The sequence below is a fragment of the Schistocerca americana genome, chromosome 4 (assembly GCF_021461395.2).
Source record: "Schistocerca americana isolate TAMUIC-IGC-003095 chromosome 4, iqSchAmer2.1, whole genome shotgun sequence".
Classification (NCBI taxonomy): Eukaryota; Metazoa; Arthropoda; class Insecta; order Orthoptera; family Acrididae; genus Schistocerca; species Schistocerca americana.
The window spans coordinates 816,868,248-816,883,234 of record NC_060122.1 but is presented as its reverse complement, the minus strand read 5'-3'; the positions used below and the strand labels follow the sequence as shown (position 1 = coordinate 816,883,234).

At 38.6% G+C, this 14,987-nt stretch overlaps 1 protein-coding gene across 1 annotated transcript in view; it reads left to right on the top strand.

Moving 5' to 3' along the window:
• The window catches only part of LOC124612363 (sideroflexin-2), a 157,675-nt gene extending 144,229 nt beyond the window's left edge, over positions 1 to 13,446 (top strand). The window contains exons 7-9 of the mRNA XM_047140520.1: positions 12,331 to 12,430; positions 12,520 to 12,567; positions 12,644 to 13,446. Of these exons, the coding sequence (XP_046996476.1) occupies positions 12,331 to 12,430; positions 12,520 to 12,567; positions 12,644 to 12,752 (257 nt within the window). The 3' untranslated portion in view covers positions 12,753 to 13,446. The remainder of the gene's footprint in view (positions 1 to 12,330; positions 12,431 to 12,519; positions 12,568 to 12,643) is intronic.
• The last annotated feature ends 1,541 nt before the right edge of the window (positions 13,447 to 14,987 follow it).

Below are 14,987 nucleotides of genomic sequence, written 5' to 3'. Positions count from 1 at the left end.
CTGATAGGAAATTTAATTAGTGTTTATGACTATCGACAATATAACTGTGTGTGGCCTACTGGATAGCAGGCTAGGTTCAATGGTGACTGCTGCTACTGCGTGTGGCTGTGCTCCGGTTGTTGGAGTAGTGCAGTGTGATGTAATGCCATGCTATGGAGGGATGGCTCTCAGTGAACACTGTCAACTGTTGCTGAGGTAATTGCGTGTGTGATGGGTAGGAGACGTACCTGTAGGCACCAGTTCTTCTAGATAGAAGTCACTCTTAATGCTGACTTGAAAATGTACATTGCAATTGATAAATGATCTGAAAGGTATCTTGGTAGTTATTTTTAATGAAATCTCCTCAGTATGTTGTTTAAAGGCTTGTTTGTACCGGTTTCTTTGCCTAACAATGCCGTTTTTATTACCATTGTGAAGCTTTTCATATTTGATGTTAAATTAATTTCACCTGCCGAACTTAAGCTTACGGTTTTTGTTAATAAAGCACACTGCTATTAATTCTGAGTTTATGTGGCACGGTTTTTAACACTGGCATCATATTTGCTAATATGCCCTTGTTTTCTGCTAATTATTTTGCTTATTTTTGTTATCATTGTCTGTACTGTTTCTTCAGTAATGTGTTTGCCTTCTGGATTCCTGCCCCTGTATGATCCTCTTGCATTTTAATCTCATAGTGACTTCATCCACTGTTCTGCAGTTTCCAAAAATATGGTCACCAAGTGTGAGGGTTTCCACTATCTTGAAGTATGCTTTCACCTTATGCAACAGGGGACCCCCACTAGTTACAGCTGTTCTTTCCGTAAAGCTGCTTTTACTGTGAAGGAGAAAAGGCTATGTACTTTGGGCACAATCTGGTTTGTTGGCTGGGCTACATCTCAGGTTCAATTTACGACTCAGATTATATCAAGTTGTTTCACAAGTACATCTCATCTTACAGATTTCTGTCATCAGACTCCTCTCTTTTCTTCGTTCTACATTCGTAGCTCTATGTTGAAAAAAAACCATGGAACTTTGGCAGGGAGGATCTCCATGACATGATGTATGGTGCTGCAAACTCAGAGTGACTACTTGTGATGATTGAAACTTGTCAAAAGTGTATCTTTTACTGCTGCACTACACCCTAGGAGCACCTCAGACATAAAAATCCAATCCCAAGAAACCCAGAATTGTCTCAATACCTTACATAACAATAATAATGTTGCTTGATCATAGATGAATGCCAATTATGAATGATTACTCAATTGAACTAACTGCCAATAGTACAAGTGTTTCTCAAAACCCCTGAAATGTTAACCAATGTATCTATACCCTTACAAAATGTACGGCTTAGCCAAACACCTGGCACAGTTACCAAAAAATTTCATGGGTTACTGTCCACCATGTCAAGAACTACAGAGTTTATAAATGTACTTCAACAGATATGTGAAGGGTGAGCACCTAGTCAGCTTTGACGTCACATCTCTCCTCTCAGGAATATTGCTAGAAGATTGCATGATGTTGCTGGAGAGTCACTTTGATAGTGACACAGTGAAACTGTTTCAACATGCGCTCATCACCACCCACTTTCATTGTGTGTAAAGTTCTACGAAGAAATAGACAGAGTTGCCATGGGATCCCCCCAAGTGCCAGGCATTGCCAACCTGTACGTAGAACACTTAAAGGAAACAATTTTTGAAACAACACACCTGAAACCAAAGATGTTCTACAGGTATATGGATGACACATTCGTGGTTTGGCCACATGATGAAGGAAACCTGTGCCACTTCAGTAGCATATAGGAGAATAACAGGTGGAAGAAACCGGTTGGCTTCTGTTCGTAGACATAAAGAAGAACCCTAATGGCATACTGGGAAATTCCATCTACAGGAAATAAACACACACAAAACACCAATAGCTACTACTAACTGGAACAAGGAGCAATGCAAATCTATGCTCACCATCATTGTACACAGAGTGCAAGCCATATGTGAAAAGGACAGTCTACCTTTCAGGTTACAGCATCTGTGAAACCTTTTGCTAAAACAGCTACTTGGAGATGCAAAGTAAGATGCCACTCTCCAGCCAAACAAAAAAACAATTGAGATGAACAAACCAAGTGGCTGGCGTTATTTTCATATTTAGGGCTGCCCACAGCCAAGAGTGCCTGAACAATAAAGAAGCACAACATAAAAATCATTTTCTGCTCAGTGGTTAAAATCAAGAACATGCTTGGGTCTGTCAAAGACCAACTTTGGCTTCAGGCACATGGCACCTATGGCATCAGTTATGAGGGTGGCCTGCAGTACATCAGCTAGGTGCAATGATGCATCTCATAGCATTGAACACAACACGTGAGGAGCATTCAATTTGGCCAGACTGACGAGTCTGCATTGGCAGTCCACAGCAACTAAGGCCACTCATTCGTTTTTGAACAGACAAAGATGCTGTGCTGCACCAACACATTCTGGAGTTGGGCCATCAAAGAAGCAGTGGAAATAAGATTTCTGTAATCTTGTCAAACTGTAAGTGTACTAATCTGTGAGCAATGGAGTAAACTCAGTGTCTCATTCAGTGGAAGTTCATTGTATTGCGGTAAAATGTTTTTTGTGATAGATTCTCAAGTAACATACACAACACTGTTTTTTATTACAAGGGTGGTTTGAAAAGTTCTTGGAATTACCACAAGAGGTCAGCACTAGTGCAATGAGTTGTTCACATGATATTCATTGGACTGTTGCCTGTAAACACGTGCCACATCAGTGCTGTTAGAAGAGAGCTGTGGTGGTGACGACTCTGTTGTTGTTCCCGCGTAGTAATTTGCGAAGATGGAAAAAATCAAAAAGAAAGGTATGGAAGCAAAGGACATTTATGCCAATTTCCAGAATACACTGGGGGACTCCGCTCCTTCATATTCAACTGTGTGGAAAAATAAGTGGAAAAATAAATGATTTATGCAGTGGTCAGCAAAGATGTGTCACTACTCCAGAAATCATTCTAAAAGTGCACAAAATGGTCATGGAGAATCGCCCATTGAAAGTGCGTGAAATTGCTCATGCTTGCTAGATGTCATCTGAAAGGATATATCACATTTTAACTGAAGAAGTAGTAATGAACAAATCATCTGCAAGATGGGTGCCACGACTCTTGACGCTGGATCAAAAACGCATGAGAATGGACATATCGGAACAATGTTTGGCCCGTTTTAGGAGAAATGAACAAGATTTTTTGTGCCAGTTTGTAACCACAGATGAAACTTGGGTGCACTACTATACCCCAGAGATAAAAGAACAGTCAAAGCAGTGGAAACATGCTGATTCTCTGCCACCAAAGAAAGCAAAGACAATTCCTTCGGCCGGAAAGGTCATGGCATCAGTGTTCTGGGATTCGAAGGGGATTCGGTTTGTAGAGTACCTCCCCCACTGGGCAAACAATTACTGGAGAATACTATGCTAAGCTCCTGGACAAATTTCAACAAAAGATACATGAAAAAAGGCCAGATTTAGCAAGGAAGAAAGGCATCTTCCATCAAGACAATGCACGCCCACACTCATGTACCGTCACCATGGGAAAATTTCGCATACTAAGGTATGAATTGTTGCCACACCCACCTTATTCACCTGATATGGCTCCATCAGACTTCCATCTCTTCCCAAAACTGAAAATTTTTCTTGATGTACGAAGATTCACTTCAAACAAAAAATTGATAGCCGGAGTTGACAACTATTTTGCAGGTCTGGAGGAAACACATTTTTGAGATAGGATCAAAGCACTGTACACATCGTTGGACCAAGTGCATTAATCTACAAGGAGACTACATCGAAAAATAAAAAAAAGTTTCAGTTTGTAAGTACTTTTTTCTATTCCATTCAGAGAAATTTTCAGACCACCCTTGCACTTTCACTGCTTTGCATATTTATTAGTACTCACATCAATGTGATGACCAATCTCAATTATGATGTAGCACTACAATCACACATGGCCACCTACACACCGAGCGAGGTGGCGCAGTGGTTAGACACTGGACTCGCATTCGGGAGGACGACGGTTCAATCCCGTGTCCGGCCATCCTGATTTAGGTTTTCCGTGATTTCCCTAAATCGCTCCAGGCAAATGCCAGGATGGTACCTTTCAAAGGGCACGGCCGACTTCCTTCCCCGTCCTTCCCTAATCTGATGAGACCGATGACCTCGCTGTCTGGTCTCCTTCCCCAAAACAACCAACCAACCACCTACAGTGATCTCTGAAACAGTCTGACAGTAGATAAATGTTTACTGTGCACGTCCACATATGAATTTAAACAAATAAACATCACACAGTTGGTGTCAAATTACACAGTCTGTGGACTCAGTATGATTTAAACTAAGTGATATTAAAGCACAGAAATGTATATAATTGATAGAGAAAAGTTAACACTATGGTATAAGCAGAAAGTAACCTTGCTGCAGTATACAGTTGATGGATAGTTTGTACAGTTGACAAAAGGAAATGAAGGACATACCTCATCTACTTCAATCACAGTGTAGACACTTTTACTGTTCGAAGATGATTAGCTTCAACAGTCTTATGCTGCCATCATCTGAACTAGGGGAAAACATAAAGATAATAAGGGGCAGGGGCAACTACAATTAATTTCACCAATTACATAAAATACAAAATTCGACATACCTTATGGAACTTGTAAAATTGCATGTTACATTGTGTGAAGTCAAAACATAAGAGGCACTCCACACATGTATATACCTTGATAAAAGCCCAGTTGATAAAATGCACACAGTTGATAACATCCTTGTATCATCCATGCAAATTGGTGGTGAACATGACTCTCCCAAGCTCGCTGCACAGCACTACGCTGCCAATAGAGTGTTAACATAGAGGCAGCAGATCTGCTACAAAGCCTGTGTACCTTACAAAATACTTTGACCAAAGACGTTCACAAAGAAACAACATATGAGATTACACAATGTTTACACTTTGAGTGCTGGCCTTTGATTTTGAAACATAGGCATAGCATGTATGAATGCTGGTGGCATAATTCCTACACATGCCTGATGTTGCTGGTACTCATGCTACCAGCAGATTCATTATATAGTTGTGGCTTATGTAATAGCTCATGTGGGAATAAAAATTTTTGGGAGTGGAGGGGTACCTACAGGTGACATAACGATATTTTGGAATCTTGGAAACTATATATTTGTTTATTGAAATGCATAGTTGAAATCTGCTATTGTGGATGAGCCATACGCTCAAAAAACAATTTGATTTACAGAATAACTGGTTAGTCAACAAAATATGAAAGGTTACAAATCATTTTGTACACCAATGCCATGAAGTCCCTATTTGTAAGTACTGTTGCCATGTTTAGAATTATGCTAAATTATGCAAAAGCTTAATTAGAAGCTTAACTGATTAATGTCAGGTGTCATTTGATCTTGAAAAGTTAGGGCAACAAACTTAATTACTAACTGTTTAGTTTCAGAAAACCTGTAACGTTTGACTGTGAAGTCTGGATTCTTAGCTCTTTAATGATAGGTGTGTCTATACATCCAAAATGGTTGATTAGCTCAGTTGAAGTTCATCATTATGAGCTGTAGTGACATTTTCAATTACTCATTACTTTTAATTAATATGGGTCCTAGAAAAACTACATACATTACTATAATCAGTATCTTGGAAGTAACAATAAATTTGCATGGAAGATGGTCCAAATAATATTTGGATAGATTTGTGCATGTGCTACATGTATACATGGTGTACATAAAGTCTGGGAACACTTTCAATTATTTATTTTACAATAACCAGGTATCTCTCTCTTTTTCTTTTTCTCTTTCTCCCCCCCCCCCCCCCCCCCATATATAGTTTGGTAATTTGACAAATTTGATGATAGTCAGCGCTAGTTGCAAACATGGCGAGCTTTCTGTGTATTGGAGTTTGACAAAAACAAGTGTGCTACAGCTGTTCAATGGATGTTTAGAATCAAGTACGGTAAGAAGCCACCAACAAGGAAGGCCATTTTCCACTTGCATAACAAATTCTTTACGGCGGGTTGCTCGTGCCCAGCAAAGAGAAGCGGACTTCCCAGTGTGAGTGAAGTGAATGTGGAGTGCGTATGAGAGACATTCATAAGGACTCCAAAGAAATTGGTGCGTTGTGCATCCCGTGAACCCGAAATGGCTTCAATGACAGTGCGGAAAGTCCTGCGACAGAAGCTGTCTATGAAACCATTCAGCTTGGAACTAGTGCAGAAGCTCAGTGATGACGACAGAGACAAGCGTTTTGAGTCGTGTTCGCAGTTGCAACAATTGAATGAGGATGGGGATGACATTGTTGATCACTTAATTTTTAGTGATGAAGCCACTTTTCACACTAATGGAAAAGTGAACAGCCATAATTGTCAAATCTGGGGTACAAAGCATCCAGGATGCATTGAATTTGAGCATGACTCCTCAAAGGTAAATGTTTTTCGTACCTTGTCAGATCAAAAACTGTATGGGCCATTCTTCTTCGCCAAGAGCACTGTCGCTGGATATTCCTACTTGGACATGTTGCAGCAACGGCTGATGCTTCAAATGCAGTCGGACTCCCCATTCATCTTTCAGCAGGATGGGGCTCCACCCCATTTTCATCATGATGTTCGTGGGTACCTGAACACTCAGCTGCCGCATCGATGGATCAGCCATGCTACAGAAGGGGACAGCTGTTTCATGAAATGGCCTCCCTGATCACCAGATCTCACTCCATGTGACTTTTTTCTGTGGGGACACATTAAAGATCTGGTGTATGTACCGCCTCTACCACATGATGTAGCAGAGCTCCAGGAGAGAATACGGGAAGTGATTCGCATATCGAATGTTTGTAAAAAAATCTTTCAGAGTTTCTCTTCAAAATACATTATGTATGACATCTGTACAATGTTTAGTTCTTGTGCAATAAATAATTGAAAGTGTTTCCTGACTTTATGTACACACTGTATTATGTGTATATTTAGATAGAAATTAAGGAAAAAATTACATTTGTTTGTAGGATTGCAATAAAAGCTGATGGAAAGATTCCAGCTTGCTCTGTTTCAAACCAGGACAGTGGTCTCTTAACTGAGCATCGCATGGGCTGGGGCGTTACAAAAAGTACGTCAGGAACACACTGATTGGAAACCAGCACAGGATATGTGTAGAATAGACATGCAGCATCAGGACTCAATGCCTGGACTCACCCTCCACCCACCCACCCTGCCATCACCGGCTGTGACATCTCTTCCAAAGGAATGCAATTGGTCCGTCCGTTAGGTCCTCAGCAGAGGAGCCTGCAGTCCAGTTTCTACAAAGGAATGAAGTGGACATGAACCCAACACTTTGCTTGAACATGATGAATAGCAAACTTGTCAAAACATTGTGGCAACACAAAACCTCAACTTGGCAGATAACTGAATAGAATATTTTATCAATATTACAAGCTGTTACATTCTGCAAAATTGTATAATAGGAAGAAGGTTGCACGCTGCTAAATTACGAGCTGTTATCTCTTGTGCACTCTTACAAAATTGTTAAACAATGAGATAGAATGGCACTGCAGCAATCTACTGTTTGCACAGTTGGTGTGGAGATACTGTGAAACTTAAGTCACTCAACGTGTCTCCATCAGTCCTGTACTTCTCTTTGAAGTTTGCATGCTCTTATTTTGTAGATTTACTCCTGGGTTTTGTATTCTGCCATTGGTAATTTTCATGTCATTCTTCAGCTGATAGCACAAGTGTTGTGTGTCATAAAATACTTTCTTCGATCTGATTGTATTACAAAATGCTTGAAACATTGATTTAAGGTATCATTCCATATGTAAAATGTTAGAATGACAAAAAATCATTCCATGTGTAAAACATTAGAATGACAGATATAATTATTTTAATTAATTCTGAAAAAGCTGCTAAATCTGGTTTTAACATTCTACTGAAGAAATAACCATGACATTAGAGATCCAAATTATGAGTTAAAATAGTGGTATGTACCTAACAAGAAGCCAGCATCTGAATTTATTTTCTATAACTAACACACACAAAGTTAAAATCTGAAGACTTTACCAGTAACTATTAAATCAGTATGTAGGTGCTCAGATTGCCTTCCACTGGCACCATTTTGTGGCCACAACATGATTTCCACAGAGCTGTATTTTGCATGTATAATGCAGTGCTATGTTGAAACAATATCCTCTTATGCAAGAAGACATCAGCATCTCACTGTGCCCTAAACACATACAAAAAGCTCTTCCCTCTTGACCTGAAAAAGAAACTTGTACAAACACTTAGAATTCTAATTATTGATTACAGTGATGTTATCCTGCAAGGTCTTTCTCAATAAAGCTCACAGCACATGGAAATAGTTATGAATGTCTGTGTTTGGTATATCTGTGATGTTCAACTCTTTGATCTTGTTTCACCATCGTATGTGCAATTATCCTGGCTGCATGCAGACAGGCACAGACATTTCCATACACTCTGTCTTCTCTATTTTCATGTTAACGAATACTGTCTTCTCATTTCTCCTCAACCATAATCTGAACAGCATGGCAGAAACACCCGTTCCCATCAGAGCAAAATCCTTTCTGTCCCACTCCATCGTTCAAGTGCTTTCTTGAAGTCCTTTTCTGTAGCAGGAACCTAACTCTGGAATATCCTCCCTCACTGTATTAGAGAAATGAATAACATCTCTGACTGCAGAAGACTGTTAATGACACATGTATTGAAGCAATAATAGGGATTACCATTATGACTGTATGCACTAGTTACCCTTGCACATTCTGCTTTCCAAATAGATCTTCTTCATTTCCCAGTATTCTTAGCTGATGCATTGTCCTTAAATTTCCTCTCCCCAGAACTCGCTATATCAGTAAACATCTATTATGTACACCCACAAATTCTTTGCATATCTGCCACTATCATTATTGTTGTTATTGTCATCATCATCATCATTACTACGAGGGCGGTTCAGAAAGTAACCTCCGATTGGTCACAGTGCGGGTTGTGGGGGGAGTAGCGACGCCATCTGTGCGTTCACGCACTCAACAGGTCAGTCGGCATCAAGCCGTGGTCGAGTGAATGTCGTACCTGCGCTAGTTTAGTTTTTGTGGCAGTTTGAAATGTGTACTGCAATAGAAAACCCCGCCAAATGTGAAGTGTGTGCTGTCATAAGGTTTTTTACAGCCAAAGGATATTCTGCAGCAGCTATTCATCGTGAGCTTTGTGCCGTGTACGGACCAAGAGTTATGAGTGAAGGAGTTGTCCGTGAATGGGTACGTTTATTTAAAAGTGGACGAGAAAACGTTCATGATGAAGAGAGGAGTGGTAGACCATCATTGGTAACTGACGAACTCGTTCAGACAGTTGATGCAAAAGTTCGTGAAAATCGACGTTTCTCAATGTCGGAGTTGTCTACTGGTTTTCCACAGATTTCTAAGACTCTCTTGTACGAGATAGTGACAGCAAGATTGGGTTACCGTAAGTTCTGTGCACGATGGGTGCCCAAAATTGTTACCGACCACCACAAAACTCAAAGAATGGCCTCTGCATTAGACTTTCTGTCACGTTATGAGGACGAAGGAGAACCATTGTTAAACAGAATCGTGACCGGTGACGAAACCTGGATTAAGTACGTGAACCCTGAGACAAAAGAACAATCAAAGATGTGGGCACATTCAAATTCGCCTACCAAACCAAGAAAAGCCTCGCAAGATTTTTCTGCCAGAAAACTGATGGCAACGGTGTTTTGGGATGCCAAAGGGGTGTTGTTGGTTGAATTCATGGAACGTGGTACGACCATTAATCAAGACGTGTACTGTGAAACAATAAAAAAGTTACGACGGGCTATACAGAACAAACGCCGTGGTATGCTGACTTCCGGTATCGTTTTTTTGCACGATAACGCCCGTCCTCACTCTGCTCGCAGAACAACGGCCCTTCTTGAGTCCTTCAAGTGGGACGTTATCAACCATCCACCTTACAGCCCAGACCTGGCGCCAAGTGATTATCACCTCTTCATGCATTTGAAGAAATGGCTTGGGTCACAGCGGTTTGATGACGACGAAGAGCTCAAAGATGCGGTCACAGGCTGGCTCCAGGCACAAGCGGGTGATTTTTATGCAGAAGGAATTTCAAAGCTTGTGAAGAGATACGATAAGTGCCTCAATCGCTATGGAGACTATGTAGAAAAATAGTGCAAAGATGTAGTTGTAAGATGTATATATTAAAATATTTTTATTTAACTTGGTGTATTTTTTTAAATCAACTGGAGGTTACTTTCTGAACGGCCCTCGTATTATTATTATTATTATTATTATTATTATTACCACTATCAGTAGCAGCTGCTTAAAATTGTTGTTTCTTATGAAACTACGATGTAAAAAAAGGTACTGCATGTGTGAAACCGTGGCCCAATATAAGAGGGGCCATGATGACTCTAAGGAGATCAGGTTAAATAAATAAATAAATAAGTAAATAAATAAAATAAGTTGGCATGTTATGTAAGGTACATGGTAGGACACCATTACAGTAGTCTGTGAGCCACCATTTTACAGTAAAGATGTTCGTTTAAGAGAGTGTGCTATAAATTGAAAAGTCTGAGTGTGTATACCTTTGTCAGTGCCTAATTACTCTCATTAAATGAGTTGGTATAATAAGCATTTAAGTGAAAATTTAACTGATGAAAACATGTGACTGAAGTGTGCACAGTACCTTGGTGAGATGATCTAAAGTTCCCATGATGTGACATATTACTACCTGTATCTTTTTTTTTTTTTTTTTTTGCTCTCTAATTTCCACATGTGGTGACATCTGTGTACCAAGCTTGCCCACTGAATGACTAATTACAAATGAAATGTCCTCTTTTTCACTCTAAGCATGAGACAGCATATTGAGACTTGGTATGTACTTCACCGTTAAGCTCATATATCCTAAACGTTTACACTTAATAAATTTAGCCTCGGCTGTCACAGCTGGTGTCTGAAAATTTAATAGTACTTACAAGCTGAAAATCTAAGTCAGTCCATGAGATGGGCAGGGATATTATAACTGCCAGCACAGTGCTGGGGAAAGGTGGGGATCCAGCTTCTTGTCTGATCAGAATTTGTCACTGCAGTATCACTTTCACTTGTGAGTAATGTTATGGGCAGGGTAGATTTTCTCTGTCAGCAATTACGATAAGCTAAGAAACATTTGCTTTTATTTTTCATAATCAGGCATGATGATACAAGTGTAATCACTTATTGTTATGATGGGTATCAACCTACATTTTACTACTTGACTGTACTCATAGGTGAATAACTGTGGCACAAATCTTTGAGGCAACTGGAAGTAAATTAAATTGTTCCAACAAAAGTGAATGGAAATGAAATGCCGTGTGGCTAGGGCCTCCCGTTGGGTAGACTGTTCGCCTGGTGCAAGTCTTTCGAGTTGACGCCACTTCGGCGACTTGCGTGTCAATGGGGATGAAATGATGAAGAAAGACAAACAAAACCCAGTCATCACGAGGCAGAGAAAATCCCTGGCCCCGCCGGGAATCGAACCCAGGACCCTGTGCGCGCGAAGCGAGAACGCTACCGCAAGACCATGAGCTGCGGACAACAAAAGTGAATGAACAGAATCTTTACTGATTTCTACTTCTGCTGCTTCGCAAATAGTTAATTATGGGCCTCAAGATGAATGTAGATAGGTGATGCTGTTGGCCACCTTAAGTTTGCAATTGTGTGCAATCTTCCACACTGTCTGAAGTGTTGACATCTGTCATAACTATCTCAGGCTTCCATTCTTGTAACTTATTGAAAGTTTTTGTGAATATTTTGCTATTTGACAAATAACTTTATGCAATGTGCTTCTTGAAGTTTTCCTGTCAGATCAAATATTCCATCTTTTTTTTTGGGGGGGGGGGGGGGGGGGAGTGCTTGTGGGATGTACTCACAAAAGAATGTTTAAAACTTCATGGAAACGTGTTGCTTTTCTGTTGTCTTCATTTTCCTCAATTGTTCAATTCTCAACAGACAGAAAACCAGAAAAAACAAAGTATGCCACTCAAGGATACAGTTAACGAGAATCATCAATCTCTTTGTGTTGGTGTGATAGTTTAATTTTGGACAGCCCCATTGTACTAAGATCACTGTGCTGCCATGTGTGCTGTTTGAGTAATGAAAAGAAAGTTCATATCAGTCTGCAAAAAGAACATTTCCACATCACGAGGAACAGAATTTTAGTATAACAAAATTGCAATATGTAAAAAATGTTTCAGTGACTTATTTTGTTACTGTTAATTCTAATCTAATTCTTGTTTAATCTGATACATTAGTAATGAATATTAAGTATCATATCTTTTTTTGTAGCAATTCTACCAATAGTGATGGAACGCCTGGAAAAGTACCCATGGATGCAAAAAATTAAACCTCTCCATGCACCAATACAAGTTGTACTTGTAGGTTGCTTGTGAGTATTCATCACATTAAGCTTTAAAAATAGAGATTCTACTTTGTACATATAATTACTTAACATTCCCTATCTTTCTTTTCTCTTAGTTTGACATTCATGGTACCTGTGGCCTGTGCATTATTTCCACAAAAATGGTAAGTAAGAATCTTAATCCATATCGCAAGTATTTATCTCTTGTAACAGCATTTACATGTAATGTGTATTTTTCAGTTCCTTAAAAGTGAGCACCCTAGCATTGCTTGAGCCAGAAGAATATAACAAACTGAAGAAATCTGGACTAGAAATTCCAGAGTACGTTTATTTCAACAAAGGCCTCTAACAGCCAACTTTATTTGAAGGAATATTGTTTCAAAACTATCTGAGACACAGTTGTTGATATGTGATATTAAATTAGTAATTTTATAATTTGAAAAGACAAACACAAATTAATTTCAAAATACTATTATAATGTAAGATCTGACGACGACAAAATAAGTTATAATTTTTCCATGTAATGTGTGTACAAAAAGAAATACAGGAATCTGTGAGAGGTTTTCAAGTCAGAAAAGTTTGTGTAATAGCTTCTCTGACGTGTTAAAAGTAATCATTGTTGGCAAAACTAAAAAAATCAGGGCTCAAGTAGCTGTTCACCACTCATGTCTCTTTTATAGCAGTATATTGTATTGTATAGTGCACATTATGCTACAGATTATGTATGTTTTATTCCATTTTCTTTTTCTGCTTGTAAGTGAACAGGTTACAGGAGACAAATTACGCGTGTTGATATTCATACAGTAAGCCAAGAATATAAAACACTGTTATATCATTGTTGGGAAACAAAGTAGTATCGCATATCACAAACATCAGCTTGCCATCCACTGATATCATGTTTTTAATTGCATACTACTGAAGATTAATTATTTAATTATTCATGTTAAGTGTGGAATCTTGTTTTGTAAATGGGTGTCATTCATTTTTAGATGCCAATTTATGTGACAAACAGAAAAATTATTGATATTATTGGTCTTTATACACAAATTATTATTATTATTATTATTATTATTATTATTATTATTATTATTATTATGTCTTTTTACATTTGGCAGTGAACTTTGAAAGAAATCTGGCTTTCAAAGAAAGCATTCTTTGTGAGCAGGTTTGCTTACCCTCTTCCGTCCAAGGAGCACCGTTTCTTCTTTTTGGTAGCTCAACTCTGTATAGCCCATTCATAACTATCTTCTTGCAGAAGAGATTCTTGTCACAGGCATCTTCAAGTTTGATTTGTGGGAACTGAAGATCTTCTTTGGTATTTCTAAACTAGGGTATTGTGGTGTCAGGGTTTGAATAAAAAGACAGGAAGATCTTGCTCAACCTGCTCCCGTCCATTCATTTGAGGTGACTGTAAAATTGTACAGTTATTTTGCAGATTGTCTTGCATTTTGGATAGGGTTTTGGCTGCATGCATAACTATTGGTTTCAGAACAGTTTCACAGTGATGTACTTCAGTGTTTTGTGAAAGTCCGTGATGTTATTGCTGAAGCTGCCAGATGTAATAAGAATTTTGTGAGTGTCAGCCTTTGCCCATGTTTTACCTTAATCTCAGGTCACATCTACAGCTCATATAAAGTGCCTTTATAAAATAGAATAATTCACAAAGATTTTAAAATTCCAAAACATGAGTGATTTCGTATAATTTGGTGTCACTGAAAGATTGAAACTTAAAATGCTTGAAAGTTCTGGTCACCTTCAATTCTTTGTCGTGAATCACTGTTTGGCCAGATCAGATCCCAATAACTTTACTACCAATGTCTCTCTGGACTTCCATTTGTGCCATCAGATGTCCTTAGCTTTAGTATAAGTACGCCTCATGATTCACAATGGTAACCTAGCATTTTAGAATATGGTACAATGCTTGCTGTATTTTCATTGTTGTTTCTGAATGAGTATTTGCTATTAGGTAGTGAGTCAAAATGGTGTATAGCAAATAATGTTAATAACTAGTCACTATATTAGAACTATGAGTTTTTTTAGTAGTAAAATTTATGATCAATATGTGCTCTTCCAATTCATTTAGACAAAAATTGAACAAAATCAACTGACTAGACATCATTGTGTAGAGTATGTATCTGATTATTTCCATATTGATACCATTTTTGTCTGGTAAAGAATGTAATGTAGGTCAGTGTATCCTTTTTTTCTCAAATTATTTAATGCATAGTTGAGTAAAAGAGTCAGCAGTGATAAACTATGCAGTCTAAAAGCACACAAACACTGCACCGTTTCCATTATAACATGTAACTGTTTCAGTCCACTGTATTAATGTAGTGTTTTTGAAACTTGTAATATCTTTGGTTTATGGTATCCTTCCTAAAAGGTTGATTCATTGACAATATTAAGTGCCTGAAAATTCAAAATAATCTTATTATGTATGTTTTCCACTTAAAAAACATTTATAAGAAACATAATGATCAGCATTACTGGTACACTGTAGCAGGGACAGTATTTTGGTTGAACTTACTTTTTTTGTGTGTGCTGTATGTCATGTATTTTATGTGAAAATGAGTAATAAAACAGT